Genomic DNA, 23,150 nt, shown 5'->3' with positions numbered 1-23,150 from the left:
CCCACGGCCGCGCAGCCAGCCGGCGGCCGCTACGTCTGCGCGGGGCGGGGCCTCGGCGGGGCGGGGCCTCGGCGGGGCGGGGCCGCGCTTGGCGCTGTCCCGGACTTCCGACGTCGCGGGTCGCGTTCCCTCGAGCGCATGCGCCCAGTCGGTCCCGCCCCCCTCGCCTACGCGGCCCGTCGGACGCAGGCGCGGCCCCGCCCGTGCCGCTGGCCCCGCCCCGCGCGGCCGGAAGTTCCGGTGGCGGATTGCTGGACCGGGCCCGAGCGGATCGCGGGCTCGGGCTGCGGGCTCGGGCTGCGGGCGCAGGGCGGGCCAGACGCGGAGCCTGGGAGCGAAGCCCGGGCTGTGCCGCGCGGCGCTATGAAGGGCAAGGAGGAGAAGGAGGGCGGCGCGCGGCTGGGCGCCGGCGGCGGAAGCCCCGAAAAGAGCCCGAGCGCGCAGGAGCTCAAGGAGCAGGGCAACCGGCTCTTCGTGGGCCGCAAGTACCCGGAGGCGGCGGCCTGCTACGGCCGCGCCATCGTGAGTGCGCCCGCGCCGGGGGAGGGGGCCGGCGTCCGGGCGGGGGAGTGGGCGGGGCCCGGCTGGCGGCCCCGCGTCCTCCCCGGAGCCCCTGCCCCGCCGCTCCCGCCGGACCCTCGGGGCGGTCTTGGTTCGCCCGCGGGGGCGTTTGGGCCCCGAGAATTCGGTGCTGATCATGTTCCGGTCGAGCCAAGGCCGCGCGGTTCTCGAGCCAGTGCTGGTTGCTGGAGGGGCGGGTGGGAGCTTGAGGGGTGCTCGAGGCCCCAAGCCGGGACCAGGGTCCCTGTCCCTTCAGAAGCCCAGGCCCGAAGCTGGGGCTCTCCGCAGGTCCGGGAACCTCACCTTTACAAAACCTCCTGGGAGCCCCGAGGGGGTGGGCTCGCGCAGGCCTCAGGACCGGGAGTTCACTCTACAGCCCTCGCTGAGCAGGGGCTTCCAAGCTGAGAAATTTCTAGCGCCTGGATTCTAGCCACGGGCTCCCAGACCGGGACAGGGCCTAGGACAGGGCGCACGGAGCTCTTTCCCTCATGCTGGCTGGCCTGGCCTTGGTCCCCAGACCCGGAATCCTCTGGTGGCCGTGTACTACACCAACCGGGCGTTGTGCTATCTGAAGATGCAGCAGCATGAGCAGGCCCTGGCCGACTGCCGGCGGGCTCTGGAACTGGACGGGCAGTCTGTGAAGGCACACTTTTTCCTGGGGCAGTGCCAGCTAGAGATGGAGAGCTATGATGAGGCCATCGCCAACCTGCAGCGAGGTGGGCCTACAGGTTGTCAGGGGAAGCGGGGGCGCCTGGGACCAGGTGGATGGACTGGCTAGAAGGTGACCTGAAGCCCCTGTTCCCCCAGCCTACAACCTGGCCAAGGAGCAGCGGCTCAACTTCGGGGATGACATCCCTAGTGCTCTGCGCATCGCCAAGAAGAAGCGTTGGAACAGCATCGAGGAGCGGCGCATCCACCAGGAGAATGAGCTGCACTCCTACCTCACTCGGCTTATTGTGGCTGAGCGGGAGAGGTGGGCTGTGGTAGCGGGAGAGGTGGCTGTGGTAGTGGCAGGCTCCAGGGCCCCACCCACCCCCAAGGCAACACTCTGGGGTTAACTGAGTCAAGAACACAAGTATTTATTGAAGGCCAGCACTGGCGAGCAGTTGGAGGGAAGAGAGACCTGAACAAGCCTGAGGTTGGGGTGGAGTGTGACCTCTTCTGGCCAGACCCATTCCTGACTAGCTCCTGGTCGACCCCCAGGGAGCTAGAAGAATGCCAGCGGAACCATGAGGGTGATGAAGATGATGGCCACGTCCGGGCCCAGCAGGCCTGCATCGAGGCCAAGCACGTGAGGGTGCCCCAGCCCACGTGTGGATGTGTGCATGTTTGCGTGCCTGTGACAGGAGGGTGCCCGGGGGAGGGGGAAGGGGCATCTGGCCCACGCGTAGCTGCTTGGTTCTCCGCAGGACAAGTATTTAGCAGACATGGATGAGCTTTTCTCCCAGGTGGATGAGAAGAGAAAGGTAAGCTGTCTGTCCTCTGGGTAGCAGGAATTGGAGCCGGGTCCCCATCCTGGTGCCTGACCTGACTCCATGTGCCACAGAAGCGAGACATCCCAGATTACCTGTGTGGCAAGATCAGCTTTGAGCTCATGCGGGAGCCGTGCATCACGCCCAGCGGCATCACCTACGACCGCAAGGACATTGAGGAACACCTGCAGGTGAGGGCCAACAAGAGTGGGGAGCAGGGCCCGTAACCACTGAGCACTTTCTGACCTGCTGTCACTGCACACTGCAGCGTGTGGGCCACTTTGACCCTGTCACCCGGAGCCCCCTGACCCAGGAACAGCTCATCCCCAACCTGGCCATGAAAGAGGTCATTGATGCATTCATCTCCGAGAATGGCTGGGTGGAGGACTACTGAGGCCAGGCGAGTGCCAGAGCTGCCTGCCTTGCCTAGTACCCTGGCCCAGGTGGGCCTTGGGGCAGTAGCTCCCAGTCGCTGTACATAGTTTGTGTTCCTAGATCCCTGCCCTGGTGTCCCCTATCCCACCCTCATCAGTTCTGCTGCTGGACCATGAGCCCCACCTCCACCCCCTTCTGGGCCAGAAACAGCAGGTGAGGGTGGGCTGCTGCCACCACTGTCCTGTAATAAAACCTGTGAGCACTATAGGGCTGTGTGCTGGTGTGTGCTGGGCTCACCAGCCGCCCACTCTACCTAGCCGAAGAAAGTAGAGATAAAAACACTGGCGTCCAGGTTGAGTGTAGCATGCCACCACCGGTCAGGGAAATACAGCACCTGGTGGAGGGTGGGGCATAAGGATTAGCTGGTGGGGTGTGATCCAGCCTGACCCCTTCCTGCCGCCTACTGACCTCACCAGCCTGGACGGTGCACTCCAGGGGCCTCTCAGATGGTGCCAGGGTTGGGTACACGTCCTGAAGCCAGGCCAGTGTGGTTTTGTTGGGGTGGAACTCAGGTGTCTTCTCAGGGGGATACAGGAACCAGCGCTGAGGGTGAGAGCAGCCCGTCACTCCGTGTTGGCAGGCAGTAAGCCCCAAGCCTCAGCCCTGGCCCGTGCTGACCTTGCGGCCGTAGATCACCTCTGAGAACCCGGGCCCGTGCCAGTGGAAGGGTACCCCAGAACCAGCTCCTGTGGGGTCAGATAGGAGCACTTGCTGACGCAACCCCACCTTGCGCGTCCCCTTCCTCCGGCATGCCACGTGCAGGGTACCCACCTGCGATTCCAAAGCTGTAGGCAGCAGTGGTACCTAGCAGACTAAACGGAGGTGGGGAGTAGTGCTGGAAGAGTGAGGCCCATTCGCTGAAATCGTTGTCCCCGAAGAAGTACAAGGTGTCTGCCAACACAGAACACAGGAGGCACCCGGGTCTTGACACCTGTACTTGTCCACATGCCCCCATCCCAGCCCACGGCCAACCAGGTGTGACTCACCGTTGCCCAGGGATCTAGGGTCCTGGGGGTGCAGTAGATGCTCCACGTAGTCCTGGAAGGGCAGGTCCACTGTAGGAAAGGGCCTGGTCAGGACTGGCCGAGGCCGCCTGCAAGTGCCGGCAAGCAGGCGGAGCGGCGGCGTGCGGCAGCTCACCTTTCCGGTAGGAGTAGGTATTGGCGGTGCTCAGCCGGACCACGCTGTCCCCGAACGAGGCCAGCAGCCGTTCTCGGGAGCACAGGGCCCGGAAGCGCTGAGGGGGTGGAGAGAAGACTCAAGGGCGGGTCGGCGCGGGTGGAGAGGCCGGGCGGGGCGCTGCACTCACCGAGTTGTCCGTGAGCCCCTGCAGAATGACGGGCCTGGAGAATGCGTACCTGGAGGGGCGGGACCGCAGCGGGTCGCACCGGCTCGGGGGAGGGGCGCGGGGACCGGGGCGGGAGGCGGGTGTGGGGGCTGCACGTACTGATGCACGAACTCGGCGTAGCTGAGGTCCGCCCGGCGCTCCACGGCGCAGCGCTCCTCCTCCGCCACGGCGGCCGGCGCCCCGGGCCCGCGCCTCTGCCTGCGGGCACGGCCGTCAGTGCCCCGCCGTCCCCCGCCCCGGTCGCCCGCCCGCGAGTCCCGGCCGCTCGCCCGCGCCGCTCACCACCCTCCGTCGCCCGTGTCCCCGGCGCCGCGCAGCACCGGCGCCGCCAGCGTCCAGACGGCCAGCAGCAGCAGTGGCCGCGCCCCCGGCGCCATGAGCCCGCCGCCGCGAAGCCTGCCGGGAGCTCTGTCGTCGTGGCAACAGCGCCGGACCCGCCCCGGAAGGCGGTGCTAGGGCCGCGGAAGAAGGCGGAGCGGCCGCCGCGGGTTCCCATGGCGACGCCACCGCCCACCCAGAAGAGCCGCCCAGCATGGAGCTGGCGGCGCGAGCGCAAGCGCGGGTGACGGGCGGCCTCACACTGCGGCTCCTGCTTCCTTTATTTGGTCTCCATGCCCAGCGCCTCCCGCCCGCGGCGGTCAGGAGTACTCGCACAGGTGGCCACAGCCCGCGGGGCAGTGCGAGCTGCCCTCCAGCCACTTCATGATGTGCTGCAGGTGGCCGCCGTGACTGCAGCCCTGGCACCACACGAACAGCCCCTTCACCACGTGGTGGCACACGGCGCACATGCTGGCGCAGCGGTGGCAGCGGTCACAGACCCAGCCGCGGCTGCTCATGGGCCGCTTGCAGTGGCTGCAGTTGACGTGCAGGGTGGTGGACGCCTGGTTGAGGCAGCTGATGGCACGGCTGGTGCTGAGCTTCACCACCTGGTTGGACACGTTCCAGAGGCAGAAGCGCTGCAGCAGGTCGATGTAGGACGTGTACCAGTGCTCCTGGGGCGGCGGGAGGAAAGGAGGCCGGAGGTGAGCGGGCCAGTGGCCCTGGGGTGGCAGGGACGCCTTCCCCACACCCACTCACCCACCTGGGTCTGCTCGTCGATGTCCTTGCGCACTCGTTCGCCCAGCACGATGAGCACGGACACGGCCATCTGCACGTCACCCTGCTCTGCATAGAAGCGCAGCATGTCACACACCAGGGCACTGAAGAAGTCAGGCGGCAGGCGGCTGTCGTAGAGCGCGTGCGAGACGGAGATGAGCGAGAAGGAGGAGTCCACGGGCGCCAGGGAGGCTGCATCAGCCTCACTGCCGCTGACGTGGGGCGAGTCGGCCTTGTCCTGCAGGTGCTCAGGCCCCGACGGAGTGTCCACAATCTCATGGCGTAGCGGGAAGGCCTCCTGCGGCAGCACGTACTCGGGCTCCTCCGCTGAAGGCAGGGTCAGGGAAGGCAGGGTCTGAGCCTCCGGCCCCACCTCCCAACCCCACTTCCCCAGCGCCCACTCACCATGTGCGTGTTCTGGCTCCAACAGGTACAGCTCGTCTTCTTCACCCTCCACGTCACCCAGCAGATAATCCGCAGGCACGTCGCTGCCCTCTGTCTCTTCGTTATCTGTCCATGGGGGGAGGGTGTTCCAGAGGAGCTGATTCTGGGAGGCCCCAGCCCTACTCCCACCAGTGCCCTGTCTACCCCCCCAGCCTACCCTCATTGGTGAGGAGTGTGGCTGAGGAGTCCAGCAGCACTGTGTCGCTCCGTGTGTCACCCTTGCTACGGTCCAGTCTGGTCTCACTGCCCAACCCTGGCGCCATATCCTTCAGGTTGAAACTGGGGGCAGGGAAGGCCAGTGGGTAGATGAGCTCCAACAGCCCACCCTCTGGGTGGAGCCACCCCCAGATGGCTACCTGTTCATGAGTGGCAAGCCGCAAGAGCTGCCCTTGCCCATGCTGTGGTTGAGGTTGGTGGCAGACGCCAGGCCAGGGCTACAGTAGATGATCCGCAGCATGGTCCAGGTCTGTGCTACCTAGGGGAGGATGCCAGGCACTTACCAGGGGCCTGGGTCCCTGGCACCCCATCTAGCACCCTCCACTCCCACCTGGATGGAACCACAAACTGTCAGGTTCTGCTGCCCCAAGCACCCAAAGTCCTGGCCCACTCCAGCTGGGGAACTGAAGCCTGTGCCAAAGACAAAAATCCTAGTCTCGATCCTGCGAGGGGATAAGCAGAAGCAGAAATTGGAGGCAGTCAACACATGCAAATCCGCCTGTGGTCCCAGGAAAACAATGAGAGAAGCCATGTCGACCTCTGCAGGATCAGACACCTTGAAAAATCCAAAAGTAAAAATGAGCCACAAGCGGGGCTGGAACACTAACCCCCCAGACCTGCACCCTAAGGATGCACTGCTATCGGGTCCGCTACAGGCCAGCGGGTACCCTCGGTTACCAGGGTGGTGGCTGGTGGTGGCAGCCGCCATGCTGAGCGGTAAACACAGGGCAGGGTCTGGGTATAGCAGTTGGGGGAGCCCCCCCAAGGTCACAGGCCCTGGGACCCTCTCAGGCCACGCCGCCTACCTGGTTGCGGCCAAGCTCCCGAGCCACTTTCGCATTGTGGTCACAGAGCTCAGCCAGAGGCCGGCCAGCCAGGGCATAACGCTCGGCGGTGTCCACGAACCAGCTCATGCTCCCACTGCCAGGCTCTATCTCAAAGACACTGAGGGCACTGGACGCGAGGCCCACGAAAGGCTCGGCAGGGTCCAGTTTACGCTTGAAGAAGATGGGGTGGCGCCGATCACCGGCATAGGGCTTGCGCCCAGACTCGGTGGCCACTAGGCTCTCCTTGGCAGCAAAGGCCAGGTCCCCAAAGAGACCATAGCAGAGGCCCTCGGGGTTGGCGCGCTCAACAGGCTGGCTGGCGTCACGGAACAGGTGCTGGCACAGCGTGCTGTCCTTAGAGCCAGAGAGCAGGAAGGAGGGGTCGTGTGGGTGACGCCAAGCAATGCCTGTTGTGACATCTCGGTGCTCCTCAAACATGGCAGCCGGGACGAAAGGCCGGCGCACGTCCCACACGTAGATGTTATGGTCCACCATCATGGAGCAGGTGGCCAGGTGGTGGCGGCACTCAGGCCGCCACTTGACGCGGGCCACTGAAGCGATGGTTTGCACACAGTGCACCTCCTTGGCACGGTGCGTGGTCATGTCCCAGACCTTAACCATCTTGTCACGCCCACCTGTGGCCAGCCAGCCCCTACAATAAGTCCATGAAACCCTCAGTATCCTCTCCAGGGGTGGGAGGCCTCCCCACTCTGCCTCACAGGTCTGGAGGCAGCCCCCCCGCGAACCCACCCATCCCACCCTGCTGCCTGTGCCCCCACCCCACGCCACACCTGTCCTCAGGGTGCCAGTCACAGCAGAAGACAGGCCCGTTGTGGGCCGTGAACATCCTCTCACAGCGGTCAGGCCGGCGGATGTCCCAGAGCTGCACGTTGCCGTTCTCGAAGGTGGAGGCGAAGGTGAAGTAGTCCCGGATGCTGAACTGGACATCACGCACGCTCTCAGACTGGCCTGTGGAAAGGACATCGATGGAGGGAGAGGGTGAGGGGACTAGAGCAGAGAGAGCAGCCAAGGGTGGAGCCTTGCAGTGACTGTGGACTAATATCACATGCTTGCCCGTGGTCCAGGCGGGGAGGCCTCCAAGGTGGCGTGGATACCCCTGAGCCTGCCTGGCGGGGTGATGGGGAGAGGCCTCACAGAGAAGATGTGGTCGATAGGCCAGGGGTAGGATGCCAGGCATCGCGTGGTTTGTGAACCCGTAATGTGGACCTCGGTTTCCCCTGGATCACGCATCTGATGTCGGTCCTTGCAGAGCTGCGGCGGGGCTTTGGGGCACTGAGCACACAGGAAGCTAGCTGGGCTTAGCTGTACGCACTCCTCTGAGGGAGGCCCGGGGAGGCCCAGGTGAGGCTGCCCCGGCTTCTGCTCCATCCCTCCAGTTTGCACTGGTGCTGCTGGGTCAGCCCCACAGGACCGCACACCTTAAAGGTCCGTGTCCCCCACCCCCAGGCCCAGCACACCGAGCGCCCTCGAGGCCTCCAGCTTTCCCACAGCACAGGTAGCTCAGGGCCAGCCTCAGGAGGCCCCCAGGTCTGAGGCTTCCAGGCCGTGCTCCTTTTGGTCTCTTCAAGGTGGACAAGGGATCAGGGGCTCGAGGCCAGCTGTGGAGCTTGGGCTGCTGGGAAAAAAAGTGTGGGGACAGGCACCCCCCCACATACCCCCCAGCCTTCCTGGTGCGCTTCCTGCGGCCGGGTGGTCCTGTCGCTGGTGCCCGCCCGGCCCTGCTGACCCGGGCGCACGCCCCGCGCCGCTCCCGGCCATGTCCCAGGCCGTCTGGGGCACACGAGGCTGCCTGCAGGGCTCACCCGAGAAGGTGCTCACGGAGTCCTTCCTGCGGAGGTCGAAGCACTTCATGAAACCGTCCTGGGAACCGCTGAGCAGCACGTGTGCCTCGGTGGGGTGGAAGCAGACTTTGTTCACCGTGCGCTTGTGCTCTGTGAACAGCTGGTCCTGCTTGTTGCGCGACGGCCGGCCCAGGTTCCAGGTGACCACCACGCCGTTGGTGGCCGCCGTCGCCAGCAGGTTCTCGTCCATCTGGTGCCAAACGACGTCCGCGCAGCTTAGGTTGAGCGAGGGCTTGCGGCCCACACGCAGGTTCAGCTTCTCCACGAACTGCTCGTCCTCGATGGCGTAGATCTTGAAGATGCTGCGGCCGGCCACCACCACCTGGGCCGCGTCTCTGCACACGCTGATGGCGTTGGCCGGCGCGTCCAGGTGGCAGTGCATGGTGCGGCCGGTCAGCGCGCCGCCGCCCAGGGCCGTGCTCACCCGGGACATCTTCTCCATGGCTGTTCGGCCGAGGCCTGTGCGCCCCGGGCTCCCGGGCGGCCCGGCCCCGGCTGCTCAGTCGGGGGGGGGCATGGGCCCCGCGGCCCGGTGCTCAGGGGTCCCCCGGCCGCTCACGCCCCGCGAGGACGCGACGTGGCGCCCTGTGCGGGCGCGCTGGGGCCTGCGGGGAGGGGCAGGGGGCCGCACGCAGGGAGCGGAGGCCGCGGGCGCCGGGCCAGCGAGTCGGACGAGCCCCTGCCGCCCCCGGCTCCACAACCATTTCCCAAAAGTGCCGGGCCGCCCGACCGGAAGCACCGCGCCGGAAGCAGCTCCGCGAGCCGGAAGAGGCCCCCCGCCGGCCTCCCGGCAGAAGCGGGGCCCGCGGCACGAAGGTTCCGGGCCGGGAGCGGCGCTGGGGGAACGGCGAGGCGGTCCCGGCGAGGCGAGGCGAGGCGAGGCAAGGCGGCCCCTCCCACCGCACAGTCCCACCGCCGGTGCCCGCGTGTCCCCCGGCAGGCCCCGCCCCTGCAGTCGCCGCCGCAGGCCCCCGCCCCCGGCCCCCGGTACCCGGTACCCGCCGCTCGGCAAACCAGCTCCCCGGCCCGCCGCCGGGTTGTCAAAGCGCGCCCGTCCTCACCGAGCTGACGGGGAGCCGCCGGGTCACAGCCCCCGGAGGGCTGCGCCTGCCTCCCGGCCTGGGTCGCAGCCTGTCCTCAGTCGGCCTGTCCGCCGTCCGCCTGTCGGTCTCCGGCCTGTCCGTCCGCACCTGCCTGTCCTCACTCTGTCCGTCCTCGGCCTGTCCGTCCTCCGCCTATCCATCCTCCACCTGTCCGTCCTCCACCTGTCCTCATTCTGTCTGTTCTCTGCCTGTCCGTCCCCCACCTGTCCGTCCCTAGCCTGTCCGTCCTCCGCCTGTCCATCTCCGGCCTGTCCGTTCTCCACCTGTGCGTCCTCTGCCTGTCCATGCCCGGCCTGTCCGTCCTCCGACTGTCCATCCTCCGCCTGTCCGTCTTCTGCCTGTCTGTCCTCCACCTGTCCTCACTCTGTCTGTCCTCGGCCTGTCCATCCTCTGCCTGTCTGTCCCCGGCCTGTCCGTCCTCCGCCTGTCCGTCCTTCGCCTGTCTGTCCTCTGCCTGTCCTCACTTTGTCCTCCGCCTGTCTGTCCTCCGCCTGTCCATCCTCTGCTTGTCTGTTCTTGGCCTGTTCTCACTGTGCGTTAGGAGGTTAGGGCGTCCCTGCTGCTCGCCCAGGCTGTCCCCGTTGCACCGATAGCACCCATCCTCACCCTTCTGGAGGGTCGGCTAGATCTTAGATAGCGTTGCTCGAAGACTTTTCTTTTAAAGACTTGATTTACTTGAGAGAGAGCAGGTGCGCACAAGCGGGGGCGCCGGGGGCCAGGGGGGCAGGGGGAAGCTGGAGCCCAGGACCTCGGGACCATGGCCTGAGCCAGAGGCACAAGCTTCACTGACTGGGTTCCCCAGGCCCCGGAGGGTAACGTTACATGGATGACTTTAGCATCATCTGCGTCCCCCATAAGCAGTGGAGGGTCAGGGACCTTCCGTGTCGGTCACTGCTGGTTCCAGTCGGGTAGGCAGCCCCCGCCTCTGTGGGGGAAGGAACCAGTAGGTCTGCTGAGCTCCGAGGTGCACAGGCCTCTCAGGGCAGGGATCACCGCCCCCCCATGGTGTGATGACCTAAAACCAACTCAGACGCGTGTTTTTACAACTTTTTTAATATATATTTTTATAAACAGGTCACGTGATAAAATAGCACAAGAAACACTTACCAAATATAAGGTTATATCTTCCGCATATACAGGAGAATGAGGTTGTTATGTACAATAAGAAAATGATTTTAGGGGTTGGTTGGTTTTGTTTGTTTTCCTCTCTCCCCTTAATTTTTCCTTCTACAGTCGTTGGAAATATCACAGCTTCAGTTGCATTAATACTTTGGACAAATGGACAGCTGCCTCCTCCCGCTAGGGAGGTGTGAAGAGGAGGCGCTGAAGAAACTGGCTCCGACCCTCAGCCCCGCAGCCCCCGCAGGCACGCTGGGGCAGGGAAATCTTTGGGCTGCTGAACCGCGTCCGCTTCAACAGCATCTCTCGCTCGCTCGTGCTCTCGCGCTCTCGCTCTCTCACTCGCTCTCTCACTCTCTGGCTCTCTGGAAACTGGTTACTTTCTTCCAACCATATGGGGGGGGGCCCAAGATTGGGTGTGGGCACTGTACTTCCTGGGGCTCAAGGTGGGGATGGAAGGGGGTCCCAGCCCCCTCCTCAGCAGTTGCCAAGCTGTGCCAGCATCCCCCAGGACCTCCGTATGTCTTGGGATTGGACGGAACACGGCCAGAGCCCACGTGGGCAGGCAGAGGGCTGGGGAGCTGGGGAGGGGGTGGGCGCTCCCTCCTCGGGGTGCTGGAGTTGCTGGGGGAGGCGCAGGTCCCGAGCCCCGGCCGGGGCCCACCTACCCGGCTGCCCCCGACAGGCCTACCCGGGTACCATGTGGCACCCGGCAGGCTGGCCCAGCTGGCTGCGGGGTCCCCTCCCCTCGGGACTGCCTACAGGGCCTGGGTCGATCCAGCTTGGGGTCTCTGGAGGCAGTGGTACCCCCAGCCTCCCCACCAGGGTGGCCCCACGCCACAGCCCGCTCGGGCCATGTTGGATGTACCCAAACCGGTCAGCCAGTGTGTCCCTCCCGCCAACGCGGTTGTCCCCTGGCCTGGCCGAGGGCCTGTGGGCCTGCGGGCCTGCAGCTGGGGGCGAGGCGAGTGGGGACCGCCTCCTACAGCTGCTGGGACAAGGGGAGGGCCATGGGGTCAGGCTGGCATGAGGTGGGGCAGGGGTGGGTGGGACTTGGGCTCCTTGGCGGGCCATGGCTTTGGCGGGGCCTGTTCCCCCTCGCACGCCTCCGAGGGCGGCAGGTGTGGAAAATGCGGGAAGCCCTTGGGGCTCTTCAGGCCCCTGTGTCCTGGGGGGCCTGGCTCCCCTCGGTCCCTCTGGGCCCTGCCCAAGATGGGGGGACAGCGAGGAGACAGAGCGCGGTGCAGCGGAGAAGGCAGCGGGGCGGCCGCCGGAGAGCTCAGAGCACCCCCAGGGGCCGAGCGGGGGTGGGGGGGGGCCTAGCTCCCAGCGAGTGGACGACAGATGGAGGCGGCTGTGGTGCGGTGGAGGGCGGGCGTGCAGTGCGGGCGCGAGGGGCATGCACGGAGTCCCCGAGTGTGCGGCGTGCGTGGGGCTGGGCCCGCCCGCCGTCCCCCACGCGGCGGGGCCAGGAGGGGCATGGGGCGGGCTCACGCTGGGTCGCCGGCCTGGCGGGGCTGTGGGCAGAGGGCCCCCCTGAGGGCAGGGCCGGGAGAAGGCGAGCCCGCGGCAACGGCTTCCTGGGGGGGCGGGGGCCGCGCTACTCGATGACGAGGCAGCGGGGCAGGTGCTGTGAGAAGTACTTGAAGAGCTCGGGAGTGGCCCCGGGGCAGTTGGTCAGCTCCAGCTCCTCCAGCTCCTGCAGCTGCACCAGGCCCGACAGCCCCGTGGTGGTCAGCAGCGGGCAGCCTACAGTGGGGGGGCAGGTGGGCGGTGGCTGAGCGTGGGCACCCCCCCCAAGGGCGCCGTGGGGGACCCGGACTCGGCTCCAGCGCGGCGGCACCGGAGGGGGCGCGGGGGTCTCACCTGCCAGAGACAAGAGGCGCAAACTCCTCATGGCCAGGAGGTGCTTCAGCCCAAAGTCTTGCACCTGCGGGGGGCCGGGGGTTAACGACCCTGGGGAGCCGCTGCTGGGGCCGGCGGCCTGGAGCTGCCGGAGGGGCAGGGGTTCTCGGCCTCCCCAGGAGCCGGCCGGCCGCGAGGGAGAGGCGGAGAGCACCTGGGGAGTCGCCCGCCGGGTGTGCACGGATCCTGGGCTTCCTCACTGGGCCTGAGGTGGCTGGGTCGGCCCGGGGCCCCTCCCCGAGGTCCCCGCCTCCCCTGGCCTACGCGCGGGCTTCGGAGGTGGGCAGGGCCGGTACCTGGCAGCACCATCGCAGGTAGAGGCTGCGGAGGGACGACATGGTGGACAAATAGCTGAGGCCAGTGTCCGTGATGCGCACACACCTGCAAGGGAAAACAGAGGGGCGCTGCCCGCTGTCAGAAGGCCTGCCCCGCCAGCTCGCACCCGTCCTCACCCCCCAGCTGCCCCTCCCCCGGCGTCGCAGCCCAAACCCCCCTCCTGCCCTCTCACGACAGCCCCACCGCCCCTGTCCCAGCCCATCCCGGGTGGATGGGGCCACCCTCCCACCACGGCGCCGCCACACCACTCTGGCTGCAGGTCTGTACACTCCTCTAGAAGGTCTCGCCTGCCTCGTCCGCCGGGTCCTGCCCTCCACTGCCCTATGCGTGGGGGGCGCGCGCACCTGTCCAGCACCAGCTCCTCCAGGCGGTGCAGGTCGCAGGCCACGTACTCCAGCGCCATGTCAGTGATGCGCGGGCACCACGAAAGGTCGAGGCTGCGCAGCTTGCGCAGGTTTTCGGCCACGAGCTCGACGCCGTCGTCCGTGACCTTGGAGCAGCCAGAGAGGCTGAGCGCGGTGAGGTTGGGCAGGCTGTGCACCACGTTGACCACGCCGTGGTTGGTGATCTCCCAGCAGGAGAGCAGGCGCAGCGTGTGCGTGCTGTGGCCCTGGCGGGCTGTGAAGTAGGCCAGCGCCGTGTCCGTCACGTGGTATGCCTGCAAGCTCAGCTCGGCCAGGTTGGGCAGCAGCTGCGAGATGGCCGCAATGGCATCATCGGCCACGTTGATGCAGTCGCTGACGCTCAGCGAAGTGATGCGCGCGCTCAGGCTGGACCACAGCCCTGCCTCGGTGAAGTCGTTGCAGCCCGACAGCTCGAGGCGCACGACGCCCTGCATCTGCTCCAGCATCACCTGCAGGCAGGCAGGCGGCAGGGTGTGGTGAGGATGGCAGGATAGAGGGTGGAAGGAGCCCACTGAGGGACAGGAAGCAGTGTCCTCGAATGTAGACGTGTGTAAAACACGCATCAGGCTGCCCTGTGACAAGTGCACTTGACAACGGGTTCGTCACATTGCAGCGATGTTCTAAGAGGAGACCACAGAGGACCTGGGAGCTTGGGGCCTCCCCACCAGCAGGTGCTTGGGAGCAGTTGGCGGTAATGACTGATGCTTAGAGTCCTCGCCTTGGGGAGGGGGCTGCCCGCACCGCTGCTCCTCTGACCTGTGCACCTGCCCCTGCGGCACCCTCCCCACCCGAGGCTGGACTCATGGGCAGGTAGGGTCCGGAGGTTGGAAGAGCCTCCCATTTGATTGTTGGCTTTGATGTTGCTGTCTTGAAATTCTTAATCATCTTTGAACAAGGGACATGAACTTTCACTTTGGACTGGGTCCCCCAAATTACCTGAGCGGCCCTACTTCCCCTCACCCCAGAGCCATGATCCTCAGGGCACCAGTACTTCCCTCAGCTACTTTGCGCCTCATCTGCCCAGGTTCCCTCTGAGCCCCCCTCCCCCACCAGCTCAGTTGCAGCTGCTTGGCCCTGCCCCCCCCCCGCCCCCGTCCCTTCCAGGCCAACGGTGGGGCGCACCTCCAGGCCGGCATCAGTGATGGTGGAGCGCTTGAGGCTCATGGCCTTGACCCCCTTCTTAGAGAGGGCGTAGTTGTCGATGAACTCACAGATGTCCAGGTCGGAGACGCCAACCAGGCAGAAGCCCTCAAAGCCGCGCGCAGCGAAGCCCTGCAGGTTCACAAACTCCTTCTCGCCACCGGGCAGCACATTGTAGAGCTCCTTGGCATGCAGCACAGGTGTGAGGCCCGCCCAGAACTTGGGCTGGTACAGCACACGCCGCCAGGCCTTGCACACCTGGGCCAGCACACACTTCTCACAGGCTGAGAAGTACCAGAAGAGGCCATTGAGGATCTTTTCATCTGTGGCCAGTGGTGGCCGCTCCACCGGGGGCCCGGGAACTGGGGCTGAGGCTGGTCCACCAAGGGGGAGCCCCGCTGGGGGGCACAGGCCCCCAGCCAGGGCAGCCCGTGGCAGTGGGGCAGCCAGGCTGGGCGGTGGGAGGGTGGGCGGGGGAGGTGGCTGGCAGGGGCGGTTCTTGGCAGCTGGTGTGCCCTTGGTGATACTGGCTGCACCCAGGCCGTTGGGCTGGCCCGGCAGCTTTACCAGGCCATTGCGAGGTAAGCATGGAGGCTTGGGGTCGCCGTCCACACCCGGGCTCGACATCTTCCTCGCTTGATCTGCAGACAGGGTCCAGGAGGGAGTAATGAGTCTGCTGCGGGGACAGAGCTGGGCTCCTTCCCACCCCAGGGCATTTCCTCCTGTGGCACTCCCAGAGCCACCCAACAGAAAGGACACAAGTCCACGCCACTCCTTCCCTGAGTGAGCAACAGGAGACCAGGGCTGTTCATGCCCATGACACTGCCTGAGCTGTGTGCACTGGGCTCAGCCTGTCCCCACAGATCGTTTCGACACCTGGATCTTATGGTTCCCATTTTAGAGATGAGAGAGGAGAGGATGGCACAGACAGACACTCGCTCGTGAGTGCTCCCCTCACCTTTACGACCCCCCTGTCCACCATCAGTGCCTGCCAGGCTTACCCCTCCTAAGCAGGGACTGGAAAGCCGAGGGAGATGGTTTGGGGTGGTCTCTGGCCCCTCCACTACGGGATGCCATCCTGGCTCTCTGCAGTGGTTCCAGTACCCTGTCTGAGCTCACATACCAGCCTCTGAGAATCCCAGTGGCTACTAGACATTCCATGGTTCACAATCTACCTGAAGAAAGGGCAGAGTTTACTATGATGCTGGCACAGTGAGTCCTGGACATGTACTGTCTCTTTAATCCTCCGTCCAACCCCTCTGTGGATGATGAGGCTGTGATGACTGTGCCCATTGTACAGGTGAGGAAGACAAAGCAGCATGAACTGTTTGCCCAAGAGCACAGGAAGTGGTGGAGCTGAGACTGGGACCAGAGCTAGCTATGGAGGCCTATTTGTAGGGGGTTCCTCACAAGGTGGGACTGAGCCCACCCCCCGCACCCCTGGTCGGGCCTCTGAGGCTGTGAATGGATGGCAGACGGCTTTGAGTATAGACAGCCCTGGAGGGGGGGGGGACCCTCACAGTGCCACCATCTGCTCCACATTCACATCTTCTGTCCACCCCCACTCCAGACAGCCAACGGAAAGGCAGTGCACCCAGTGGCTCAGTCACACAGGCCCCAGGGTCACACGCCCTGGCTCTGTGGCCTCCGCGATCCACCTCCTTTCTGCGAGCCTCATTTTTCCTGACTCTGAAGCCTGAGAAGGGATGACACACCCCCACAGGACAACCTGGGAAGGGGTTAAGCTCGGTGCCTGGCTCACATGAGCATTTGGAATGTGGCATGGAGGTTGCTTCTGAGTCCCATGGCCGGCCTTAGGTGAAGGTCGGGGCCACTGGGAGGAGGGGGGCGGGCTGCCCTGCCCTGCTCTACCCAGCACCGTGCCCCCCACCGACTTCCTCGCCCTGGACCAGGCTGGCACTCCACACCGGGGGAGGGGGTCTGCGGGAACACGTGACCCTGGTGGCTGCCAACCCAGCTTTGGGTCCAGAGGCCTTCCTGCCCTGGCAGCCGTGAGCCTCACGCTGGCACTCCACGTGGGGCGGCCCTCAGAGGACACTGCCCCCACTTCGGCTGTCCCTTTAAAGCAGCTCATGACCGGATAGTAGCAGCCTCACGCTGGCTGAAGCACGACATTCGTAACATTTGCCGAATGCCCGCTGGGATAGTCATGTGCTCCGGGCTCACGTCAGCCCCGAGTGTGCTGGCGGCGTGGGCACCACTGTGAACCCCACTTTCAGATTAGCAGCCTGAGGCTCAAAGGAATTAGAGTTCACCCACAGTGGCGGATGGGGGGCGGTGGGCAGCCTAACACGAGGGCTGCCCCAGATCTTTTAAAACTAGTAGGTGAGGAGGAGACCATCGTGGACCAGCAGTGCCGCCTGGAGGGACAGGAGGAAGCCACGACTGGCCCCGACTCCCGGGAGCAGAGGAGAGGCAGCCCCAGCCCGAATCCGGCTCTGCCTGGAGCGCAGCACCATGGACAGCACCCCTCGGCCCCGTGCGCCAGCTCAGGGCAGCCCGGCTGCACCCACCGGGACATGGCGGGGGGGTTGGGGTGGGGCGCCCCGCGAACCGGCTCGGCGGGGACAGGCCCTGTAGGCGACGGGGCGGGGCGAGAAGCCGCCCTCCCCGCCAAGATCCGGAGGAGGCTGCGGAGGTGGCAGCAGGGGAGAAATAACTCAAGAGCTGTGCCGATTTAGGTTAAAGACACTCCCAGCCACGGGTGTGCACGTGGAGCGCCTGCGCTGGGGGTGGGGGGGGTGCACGTGGATGCCCCGGGCATCTGCAGGGCTCGCTACCCCCACCCCTGTGGAGCTCACATTTGCACACGCCCACAGTCCCAGCCCGACTCTTGGGCCTCAGGGTGGAGCTGGTGGAAACAAGCCAGCAGGTGGCGAGAGCCCGTGGGAGGAGGGGCCGGGCGGACCAGGGCCTCGGCCTGGGGAGTGTGGGGGGCCTGGCTGCCCTTGATCCCGCACCCACACCCCTGGCCCGCGGCCCTTCTGCTGTGCAGCCACGCTATGCTGCTCCCTGGCCTTGTCCATGGTCCTGCTGGGCTCCCGCGGCCCGCTCCAGCCCCAGCCTGGCAATCCCCGCCCCTCCCTCCACTCAGAACCCGAAAACAGCCACACCCTTGGCTCAGGGATGGGTCTTCCTGTCAGTTGGGCGAGAGGTCTCTTGGGGGTGCCGGGCAAGTGCCCCTCCGCCTAGACCCACCCACCCAACCAGAAGGGCTCTGAGCCCCCAACCCTCCTGTGCTTGCTACTGCCCCCACTGCCCCCAGCAGGGCTCAAAAAACCTGCCTGAAGTTTCTCGCTAAGGCAGGGCAGGGGCAGCTGCCAACCCGATGTGGACTGCCTCCTCCTTCAGGAATCAGCTCCAGGAGCTAATGCGAGGGAAAGAGGCGTTTTAAAAAGATGGTCAAACTTGCACTATTCTCAGCCTCAGCCCTGGTGTGTTGTGCCTCTGTGTGGAGCGGAATTCTGGAGGAGGTCCTCCTGGGATAGGCTGCGGGGGCTCAAGTCTCCTGGGAGGACTCCAGAACTTGGTGGCTTCCAGGCTGAGTCTGCAGATGTCCATGCTGGGGCTTTGAAAGGAGCTGCCTCTTTGGCCGTCAAGTCACCGAGTCCTAACACCTGGCACGTCCGCCTTACAGCCTCACCTCTGGCTCCTCCCCAGCCTTGGGCCTACAGTCCAGCCAGGCCCCCCGTTCTGTAGTCCTCTTCCCTCTCCCCTGCTGGCTCAAGAGGCCTTCCTGCTGCTTGCCCCTGCCAGCTCCTTCTCCGCCCTTCAGCACCAGCCCTGTCTCCCACTGTGGGGCTCCCCAGCCCTGAGAAAAGCATCTCCAGGGTCGCAGTCATTACTGCCCACCCCTCTATCTCCTCCCTTGGCTGGCTGGGGAGTTCTGGAAGACACGCAGAACCATGGCTGAGTGGCCTCTGTGTGCTTGCTGAATGAATGAATGAATGAATGAATGAGGACTGGCAGTCAGCAGGGTCATGCAGAAAGGAGTGTGGCTGCCAGATGCCCAGGAGGCTTGGCAGAGGACAGGCCAGGTTAAGAAGAGGGCAGGTGGATGGTAGGGGAAGTATAGCTCAGTTTGGTGATTTTGGTTGTGACAGAGGCCACGGCCCACAGTGGAGGCGGAGACGGCCTCTGGGGTTGGGTTGGTGCCACCATCCCTGAGAAGGCTCCCAAAAACCTGGGGCTTGGGGTAGGCCTTGCAATTATTCAGACTCTTGGGAAGAGGATGGCTTACACCTCCTCGTTAGCTGAGTCCCCACTTCAGGAGTTGCAGGGTTAAGGAGGCTGACTGCCCATTCACCCCCCCCCCCCCCCCGCTAATCTGGCCACATCCAAGGAGGGGACAGGAGCCACCAGAAGGGAGGGGGGAGCTGGTCCTGCCCTGCTCTTCCCAGAACCACTCCCCTACTCCTGGGCCAAGCCCTTCCCACACTTCCTGACCACAGGTGGGGAAAGTGAGGGTCAGAGACTAAATTTTCAGAAGTTGCACAGAGTTGGGATTTGACCCCAGGACGCCCAGTCTGTCTGACTCCCAAAGACCAGACTAGGCACTGAGGTCCAGAGGGCCACCCTGGGCCTCCAACCAGCCTGTCACTGGCCAGGTGCGCTTCCTGTGGCCTCCCTTCCGTGCCCTGTTCTGCTTCTTCAGCGCCCTGTGTCCTCCTTGGGTTGGTGGTCTGTCCCAGCCTTGTTCCTGTCAGACTCCTGCTTCTACTCCAGGGCTGCAAGCTGCATGTCTACCACCAGGACACTCTTTTTTTGGACTGCTCATGCCTAGGAAACCCCCACTCCTCACGGCTCCCAAGCCAGACATCTCTTCATCTCTGATGCTCTGTCTGGCACAGCCCACCCTGAACGCTGGACGGGTCTGGCCCCAGTAGAACCTGCACTGACCGCGTCTCCCTGCCCACTGAGGGCCGTGGAGCTGGGCAGGGCATGGGTAGTCAGAAAAATTTGCACCAGGTTGATCTGCAGTGACGGCCCCAGGGACTGGGGTGACAACCAGGGTAGCCTGGATTGAGGACACAGTGCGGGCTGAGAAACTCCATGACAAGCCCTGTGACTCAGGCACATTCATATCCCTTCCCGCCCCCAGCTCAGAGATGCTTCTGGGGTTCAGGCTGCCCCACCCGTGCACCAGGGGCTCCAGGAAGTGAGCACGTGGCCTTGGAAGAGCCCAGAATTGGTGCTTCATCAGATCAAGTCCTGAGGTCAAGCACGGGGCAGCTCAGCCATGCGGGGATGGGTGGTTTGGGGAATGGGCTTGGGCTCTTCTACTTTGAAGGATCTAAGCCCTCCCCCCCAGTGCCTAGTCTGGGTGCATCTAGTGCCTGCTTCTTTGGGTGGCTGCCTCAACCGCCCTCCTTCCCTGCCAAGTGAGGCGGTGTGGCCCAAGCCCACCCTCTGAGCTGGCCTGGCTAAGGCTCATCTGTGGTGGGGAAGGTGCTGAACCACCCACTTACCCCACAGAGCCTTCCTTCACTGCCACCTCCACTCTCCCTCCACTCTTCCCCTCTGAGACACAGCAGCGAGCACCCACGTGTGACAAGACTGCAGCCGAGCTGTGTCCCACCTTGGGGTGAGAGGTGTCCCTGGCTCTCGGCAGCACAGGCTTCCTGGGCCCGTGGCCAGCAGTCTTGATGGCCCCAGGTCCCCCCTCCCCCAGGGCTACTTGTTTTCTCATTCCTTTAGGAGATAGGACTCCCTGAAGTGCCCTGGAGGTGAGCGTGCACTGGAAGGTAGCACCTGTCCAGTGAGCCTGCCCGGCATTGCAGGCACTTAGAGACCTGCCTGGCCCAAGTGAGAGGTGGCCGAGGAAACAGGGGGCCGAGTTGTGGAGACGGAGGGCAGCTGAGTCCCGGGGTCCCCTGAGACCCGAACAGGCCACCCTGCACTGCCCACGTTTACGACTCGGGTTTGGATCTCCCTCTGCTCTCCACAGCTCCTGGTCCAGCCCCGTGGCCTCTTCCTACCAGGCCAGCAAGTGTCCATCAGGCCTCTGCTCGAAGGGGTTGGCTGAGGGAAGGGGCCTGGGAGGTGGCAGGGAGCGGGAGGGGACTGGCCGAGTGGGCAGGTGAAATGGCATCCGCCATCTGCTCTCTCTTTGGAGAGAAGGCTTCCTGTGCAGAGGCCGGGAGGGGCTAGAGGAGTGGCCACTGGGCCATGGGCTCCCTGAGGCTGCAACAGCTAGGCCTTCTTTCCTTTCGGGGTGACGGGTTGGGGCTGTCTTCCCCCGGAATCCCGGGAGGCCAGACCCTTCCCCAGCAAGCCTCAGGGTGTCCATTTCCCCTTCTGAGGCCCTCTAACCTTGGCCGGGGCCGGCCCCTCCTCCAGAGCCAGGCACATGGCCAGCCTCCCCCTTTCCTCTCCTCGTCCTGCTGTGGCCGCTCCACACAGACCCAGGTGTCCAGGTCAGAGCAGCCCCCAGCCACGCATCCACCTGGCTCCTCCCCGGGGGGAACCGCATCTAACACCTGTCTCATAGGCCCAGGGCCTGCTGGCGTTGCGGAGAGGAGCTCAGAGCTGCAAAGAAGCCCGCCCCCCCCCCCCCCCGCCCGGGCCTGGTGAGCTGGTCAGCCCTGGTCCAGCTGCTGCGGGGAGCGCGCTGCAACCGGGCAGCGCTGCGATCCGGGTCCGTGGGAGGGCCTGTCTCGGCCAGGGGCCCGGGGCCTCGGCTGGGAAGGGGCTGAGCCGGCGGGAGCCCCCGGGGCTGCTACCTGCCCTCCCCACGCCCCCTCCCCGTCTTCATTGTGGCCGCCGCGATGGCGTGGCCTGGCCCCGTCCCCGCGCAGCCTGGTCCGGTGCGCACGCCTTACCTCGGCCCGGGCACCTGGCTCATGCCACGCCGTCCGCCGGGCGTCTTCTCGTCATGGGGAGCCCGGCATGGGCGCTGGCGGAGCGGGGCGGCGGTGGGGTGCTGGCCGGGCCGGCAGGGCCCTCCCGCGCCCCGCGCCCCGCGCCCCGCGCCCCGGCCTGGCCGGCCCCCGCGGCCGCTCCCAGAGAGGAGCTCCCCGGTGGGAGAGGATCGGCCGCCCCGAGCCCCCCACTGGGGAGGCCGAGGCAGTGCCCCGATAAATAAGGCCGCTTTGCAGGGAGCCGGGCAGGCACCTCCTCCCTCCCCTCGCCCTCCTCCCCGCGCTCCTCCGCGGCCGCCGGCGGCGCCGCGCGCGCCCCCCGCCCGGCTCGACGCGCCGCGCCCTCGCGCGCTCCCGGCGCCGGGAGCCAATCGGCGTGGCCAGCCCGGGCGGGGGCGCCGAGGATGCCCAGCCCCGCCCCGCCCGCCGTGCCCCGCCGCGCGCATGGCGCGCTCCCGTCCGCAGCACCCCCGCCCCTGCGCCGCGGGCGCCCGGGCAACCACCACCCCGCGGCGGAGGGCGCGCGGCCGGGGTGGCGGGAGGGGGGCAGGGGGGGCGGGAGGGGGACGGGAGGGCCGGGAGCGCGCCCAGCAGGGCCCCGCCGCCAGCTCTTTAGCGCCCGCGACCCTTGGGTGTCACCTGCGGGGGACAGGACGGCCCAGCCGTCCCCCTCCGGGCCCCTGCTCGTCATCCTCGGGGCCCTCGCATCTCCAGCGCACCTGCTGGGTGCTGGGCCCTGACCCCACCCCTCAGTGGGGACACCCCCACACCAGGCAGAGTCGAGAAACAAGTGACCACCAGATCATTTCAGAGAGTGGCCAGTGCCATGAAAGTTCAAGAGGGCCACACGACGGTGACCTGGGGAGGGTGGTGGTGGTGTGGCTCATGAGGACAGGACACTTGCCGGGAGACCCTGAGGACCCGACAACCGGCCAGGCCATCCGGGAAGGAGTGCGCACCAGTGTTTGGGTTTTGAGGTCTTGAGGGTGGTGAGTTCTGTCTGAAGCCACTGGAGGCAGGTGGCAGGGGCCCCTTTGCAGAGACCAGGCCGGGGCGGGCCCGGGTGGGGTGTGGCGGGGACAGTGGTGCGGCTCCCTCCTGGCTAAAGGGCTCAGAGTGGGGAACGGGGGGCTAATGGTTCCCATCCTGGGGTCTCCTGGGAGGGATCAGGTGTCGGAGAGCAGAGGCAGGTCTTCACATGAGAGAAAGAGCCTTAAGGAAGCCCCCGAGAGAGGGTCTGGGAAAATGAGGACAGCTGGTGTTCGCCGTGTTTTGATGGGAAACAGGACCCAGTGGGGCTGCTGGGAGGTGGGGCAGCTGAGGGGGAGCCACGCCGACCGCTGGGGGGTGCAGGGCCGCTCCTGCTGGGGTGAAGGTGCTCTGGGGGCCGGAGGCCGGGGGAGCGCAGTTTCGTCCTTGTGCCCACTCTGGTCAAAGCAGGGAGCTCGGCTGGGCTGGCGGAGCAGGCTGCCTGCAGACTTTGGGGTGAAGGGGGCAGTGTTGTCCACCTCGCCCAGTCCCCTCCGGTGTGCGGGCTGGCAGGCTGGCCTTCTGGTGGCCACAGCATGGACAATGCGTGACCCGAGGGGGAGGCTTCGTCTCAAGCGTTCCTGTTCTCCGCAGGCGCCAGTTGTGCCCTCAGGGGCCGCCAGTTGTGCCCTCAGGGGCCGGAAGAATCTGAGCGACAGAAACCTGTCTTCAGAGGAGTGTGCACCAGTGCCACGGGCCTGCCCCCCAAATCCCTGCAGGCTCCGCTCCCCTCTGCACGCGGTGGCCAGCTGGCTTCTGTCCTCCACGGCTCCCAGGCATTTACTGCCGTCCCCACGGCACACGGGCGTCACTTTACAAGGTGGGCCGCCTCCATCCTCCCGGGGATGGCTGCCCTTCGGGGCCACATTCCTCACCTTCGGCATCAGGCCATCACCAGAGCACCGCTCACCTGGAGTGCTCCCTCACCCGGAGCATCACGTCACCTGGGTGCTCCCTCACCTGGAACACTCCC

The 23,150-nt window shown here is 65.8% G+C and overlaps 4 protein-coding genes across 8 annotated transcripts; 1 reads left to right on the top strand and 3 right to left on the bottom strand.

Moving 5' to 3' along the window:
- The first annotated feature begins 232 nt into the window (after positions 1 to 232).
- On the top strand, positions 233 to 2,673 carry STUB1 (STIP1 homology and U-box containing protein 1). Its single transcript, XM_041749560.1, has 7 exons — positions 233 to 522; positions 1,079 to 1,277; positions 1,369 to 1,534; positions 1,765 to 1,852; positions 1,971 to 2,027; positions 2,108 to 2,224; positions 2,302 to 2,673. The coding sequence occupies exons 1-7, from the start codon at positions 364 to 366 to the stop codon at positions 2,425 to 2,427; spliced, it is 912 nt and encodes a 303-aa protein (XP_041605494.1). The 5' UTR covers positions 233 to 363; the 3' UTR covers positions 2,428 to 2,673.
- On the bottom strand, positions 1,991 to 4,350 carry JMJD8 (jumonji domain containing 8). 3 transcript variants are annotated; one of them, XM_041749557.1, is made up of 10 exons: positions 4,099 to 4,350; positions 3,916 to 4,014; positions 3,778 to 3,795; positions 3,609 to 3,705; positions 3,455 to 3,523; positions 3,240 to 3,359; positions 3,087 to 3,154; positions 2,877 to 3,011; positions 2,722 to 2,802; positions 1,991 to 2,128 (listed from the first exon to the last, which is right to left on the bottom strand). In XM_041749557.1, exons 1-9 carry the CDS (start codon positions 4,348 to 4,350, stop codon positions 2,722 to 2,724), a joined length of 939 nt encoding a protein of 312 aa, XP_041605491.1. In that variant the 3' UTR covers positions 1,991 to 2,128. The 3 variants fall into 3 exon arrangements, with proteins under 3 accessions (XP_041605491.1, XP_041605493.1, XP_041605492.1); XM_041749559.1 differs by having other exon boundaries at positions 3,778 to 3,826; positions 4,099 to 4,330; XM_041749558.1 differs by having other exon boundaries at positions 1,995 to 2,128; positions 2,706 to 2,802.
- Positions 4,351 to 4,397: 47 nt separating this feature from the next.
- On the bottom strand, positions 4,398 to 9,053 carry WDR24 (WD repeat domain 24). 3 transcript variants are annotated; one of them, XM_041749556.1, is made up of 9 exons: positions 8,222 to 9,053; positions 7,190 to 7,367; positions 6,378 to 7,050; positions 5,921 to 6,127; positions 5,712 to 5,830; positions 5,513 to 5,634; positions 5,317 to 5,421; positions 4,898 to 4,980; positions 4,398 to 4,808 (listed from the first exon to the last, which is right to left on the bottom strand). In XM_041749556.1, exons 1-9 carry the CDS (start codon positions 8,700 to 8,702, stop codon positions 4,455 to 4,457), a joined length of 2,322 nt encoding a protein of 773 aa, XP_041605490.1. In that variant the 5' UTR covers positions 8,703 to 9,053; the 3' UTR covers positions 4,398 to 4,454. The 3 variants fall into 3 exon arrangements, with proteins under 3 accessions (XP_041605490.1, XP_041605488.1, XP_041605489.1); XM_041749554.1 differs by having other exon boundaries at positions 4,898 to 5,238; positions 8,222 to 9,040; XM_041749555.1 differs by lacking the exon at positions 5,921 to 6,127 and having other exon boundaries at positions 4,898 to 5,238; positions 8,222 to 9,034.
- Positions 9,054 to 10,398: 1,345 nt separating this feature from the next.
- Positions 10,399 to 21,443, bottom strand: FBXL16 (F-box and leucine rich repeat protein 16). Its single transcript, XM_041747041.1, has 6 exons — positions 21,110 to 21,443; positions 14,250 to 14,908; positions 13,068 to 13,576; positions 12,684 to 12,768; positions 12,349 to 12,412; positions 10,399 to 12,231 (listed from the first exon to the last, which is right to left on the bottom strand). Exons 2-6 carry the CDS (start codon positions 14,892 to 14,894, stop codon positions 12,083 to 12,085), a joined length of 1,452 nt encoding a protein of 483 aa, XP_041602975.1. The 5' UTR covers positions 14,895 to 14,908; positions 21,110 to 21,443; the 3' UTR covers positions 10,399 to 12,082.
- Between the last annotated feature and the right edge of the window lie 1,707 nt (positions 21,444 to 23,150).

This window comes from Vulpes lagopus, chromosome 3, assembly GCF_018345385.1.
Source record: "Vulpes lagopus strain Blue_001 chromosome 3, ASM1834538v1, whole genome shotgun sequence".
NCBI lineage: Eukaryota > Metazoa > Chordata > Mammalia > Carnivora > Canidae > Vulpes > Vulpes lagopus.
The sequence above is the reverse complement of the archived record's forward strand: the minus strand, read 5'-3'. Positions and strand labels throughout refer to the sequence as shown.

Bases quoted from the DNA above. Each gene is read 5' to 3' on its own strand.
- STUB1 (XM_041749560.1), top strand. From the start codon at position 364: ATGAAGGGCAAGGAGGAGAAGGAGGGCGGCGCGCGGCTGGGCGCCGGC. The intron at 523-1,078 runs GTGAGTGCGCCC...CTTGGTCCCCAG, and splicing joins CCTGCTACGGCCGCGCCATC to ACCCGGAATCCTCTGGTGGC. The intron at 1,278-1,368 runs GTGGGCCTACAG...CTGTTCCCCCAG, and splicing joins CATCGCCAACCTGCAGCGAG to CCTACAACCTGGCCAAGGAG.
- JMJD8 (XM_041749557.1), bottom strand. From the start codon at position 4,350: ATGCTGGGCGGCTCTTCTGGGTGGGCGGTGGCGTCGCCATGGGAACCC. The intron at 4,015-4,098 runs GTGAGCGGCGCG...CCGTGCCCGCAG, and splicing joins GACACGGGCGACGGAGGGTG to GCAGAGGCGCGGGCCCGGGG. The intron at 3,360-3,454 runs GTGAGTCACACC...CTGTGTTGGCAG, and splicing joins CCCTAGATCCCTGGGCAACG to ACACCTTGTACTTCTTCGGG.
- WDR24 (XM_041749554.1), bottom strand. From the start codon at position 8,702: ATGGAGAAGATGTCCCGGGTGAGCACGGCCCTGGGCGGCGGCGCGCTG. The intron at 7,368-8,221 runs GTGAGCCCTGCA...TCCTTTCCACAG, and splicing joins CTCCGTGAGCACCTTCTCGG to GCCAGTCTGAGAGCGTGCGT. The intron at 5,422-5,512 runs GTAGGCTGGGGG...CCCCATGGACAG, and splicing joins CACACTCCTCACCAATGAGG to ATAACGAAGAGACAGAGGGC.
- FBXL16 (XM_041747041.1), bottom strand. From the start codon at position 14,894: ATGTCGAGCCCGGGTGTGGACGGCGACCCCAAGCCTCCATGCTTACCT. The intron at 12,769-13,067 runs GTGCGCGCGCCC...TTTCCCTTGCAG, and splicing joins GAGGAGCTGGTGCTGGACAG to GTGTGTGCGCATCACGGACA. The intron at 12,413-12,683 runs GTACCGGCCCTG...GGCCCCCCGCAG, and splicing joins ACCTGCGATGGTGCTGCCAG to GTGCAAGACTTTGGGCTGAA.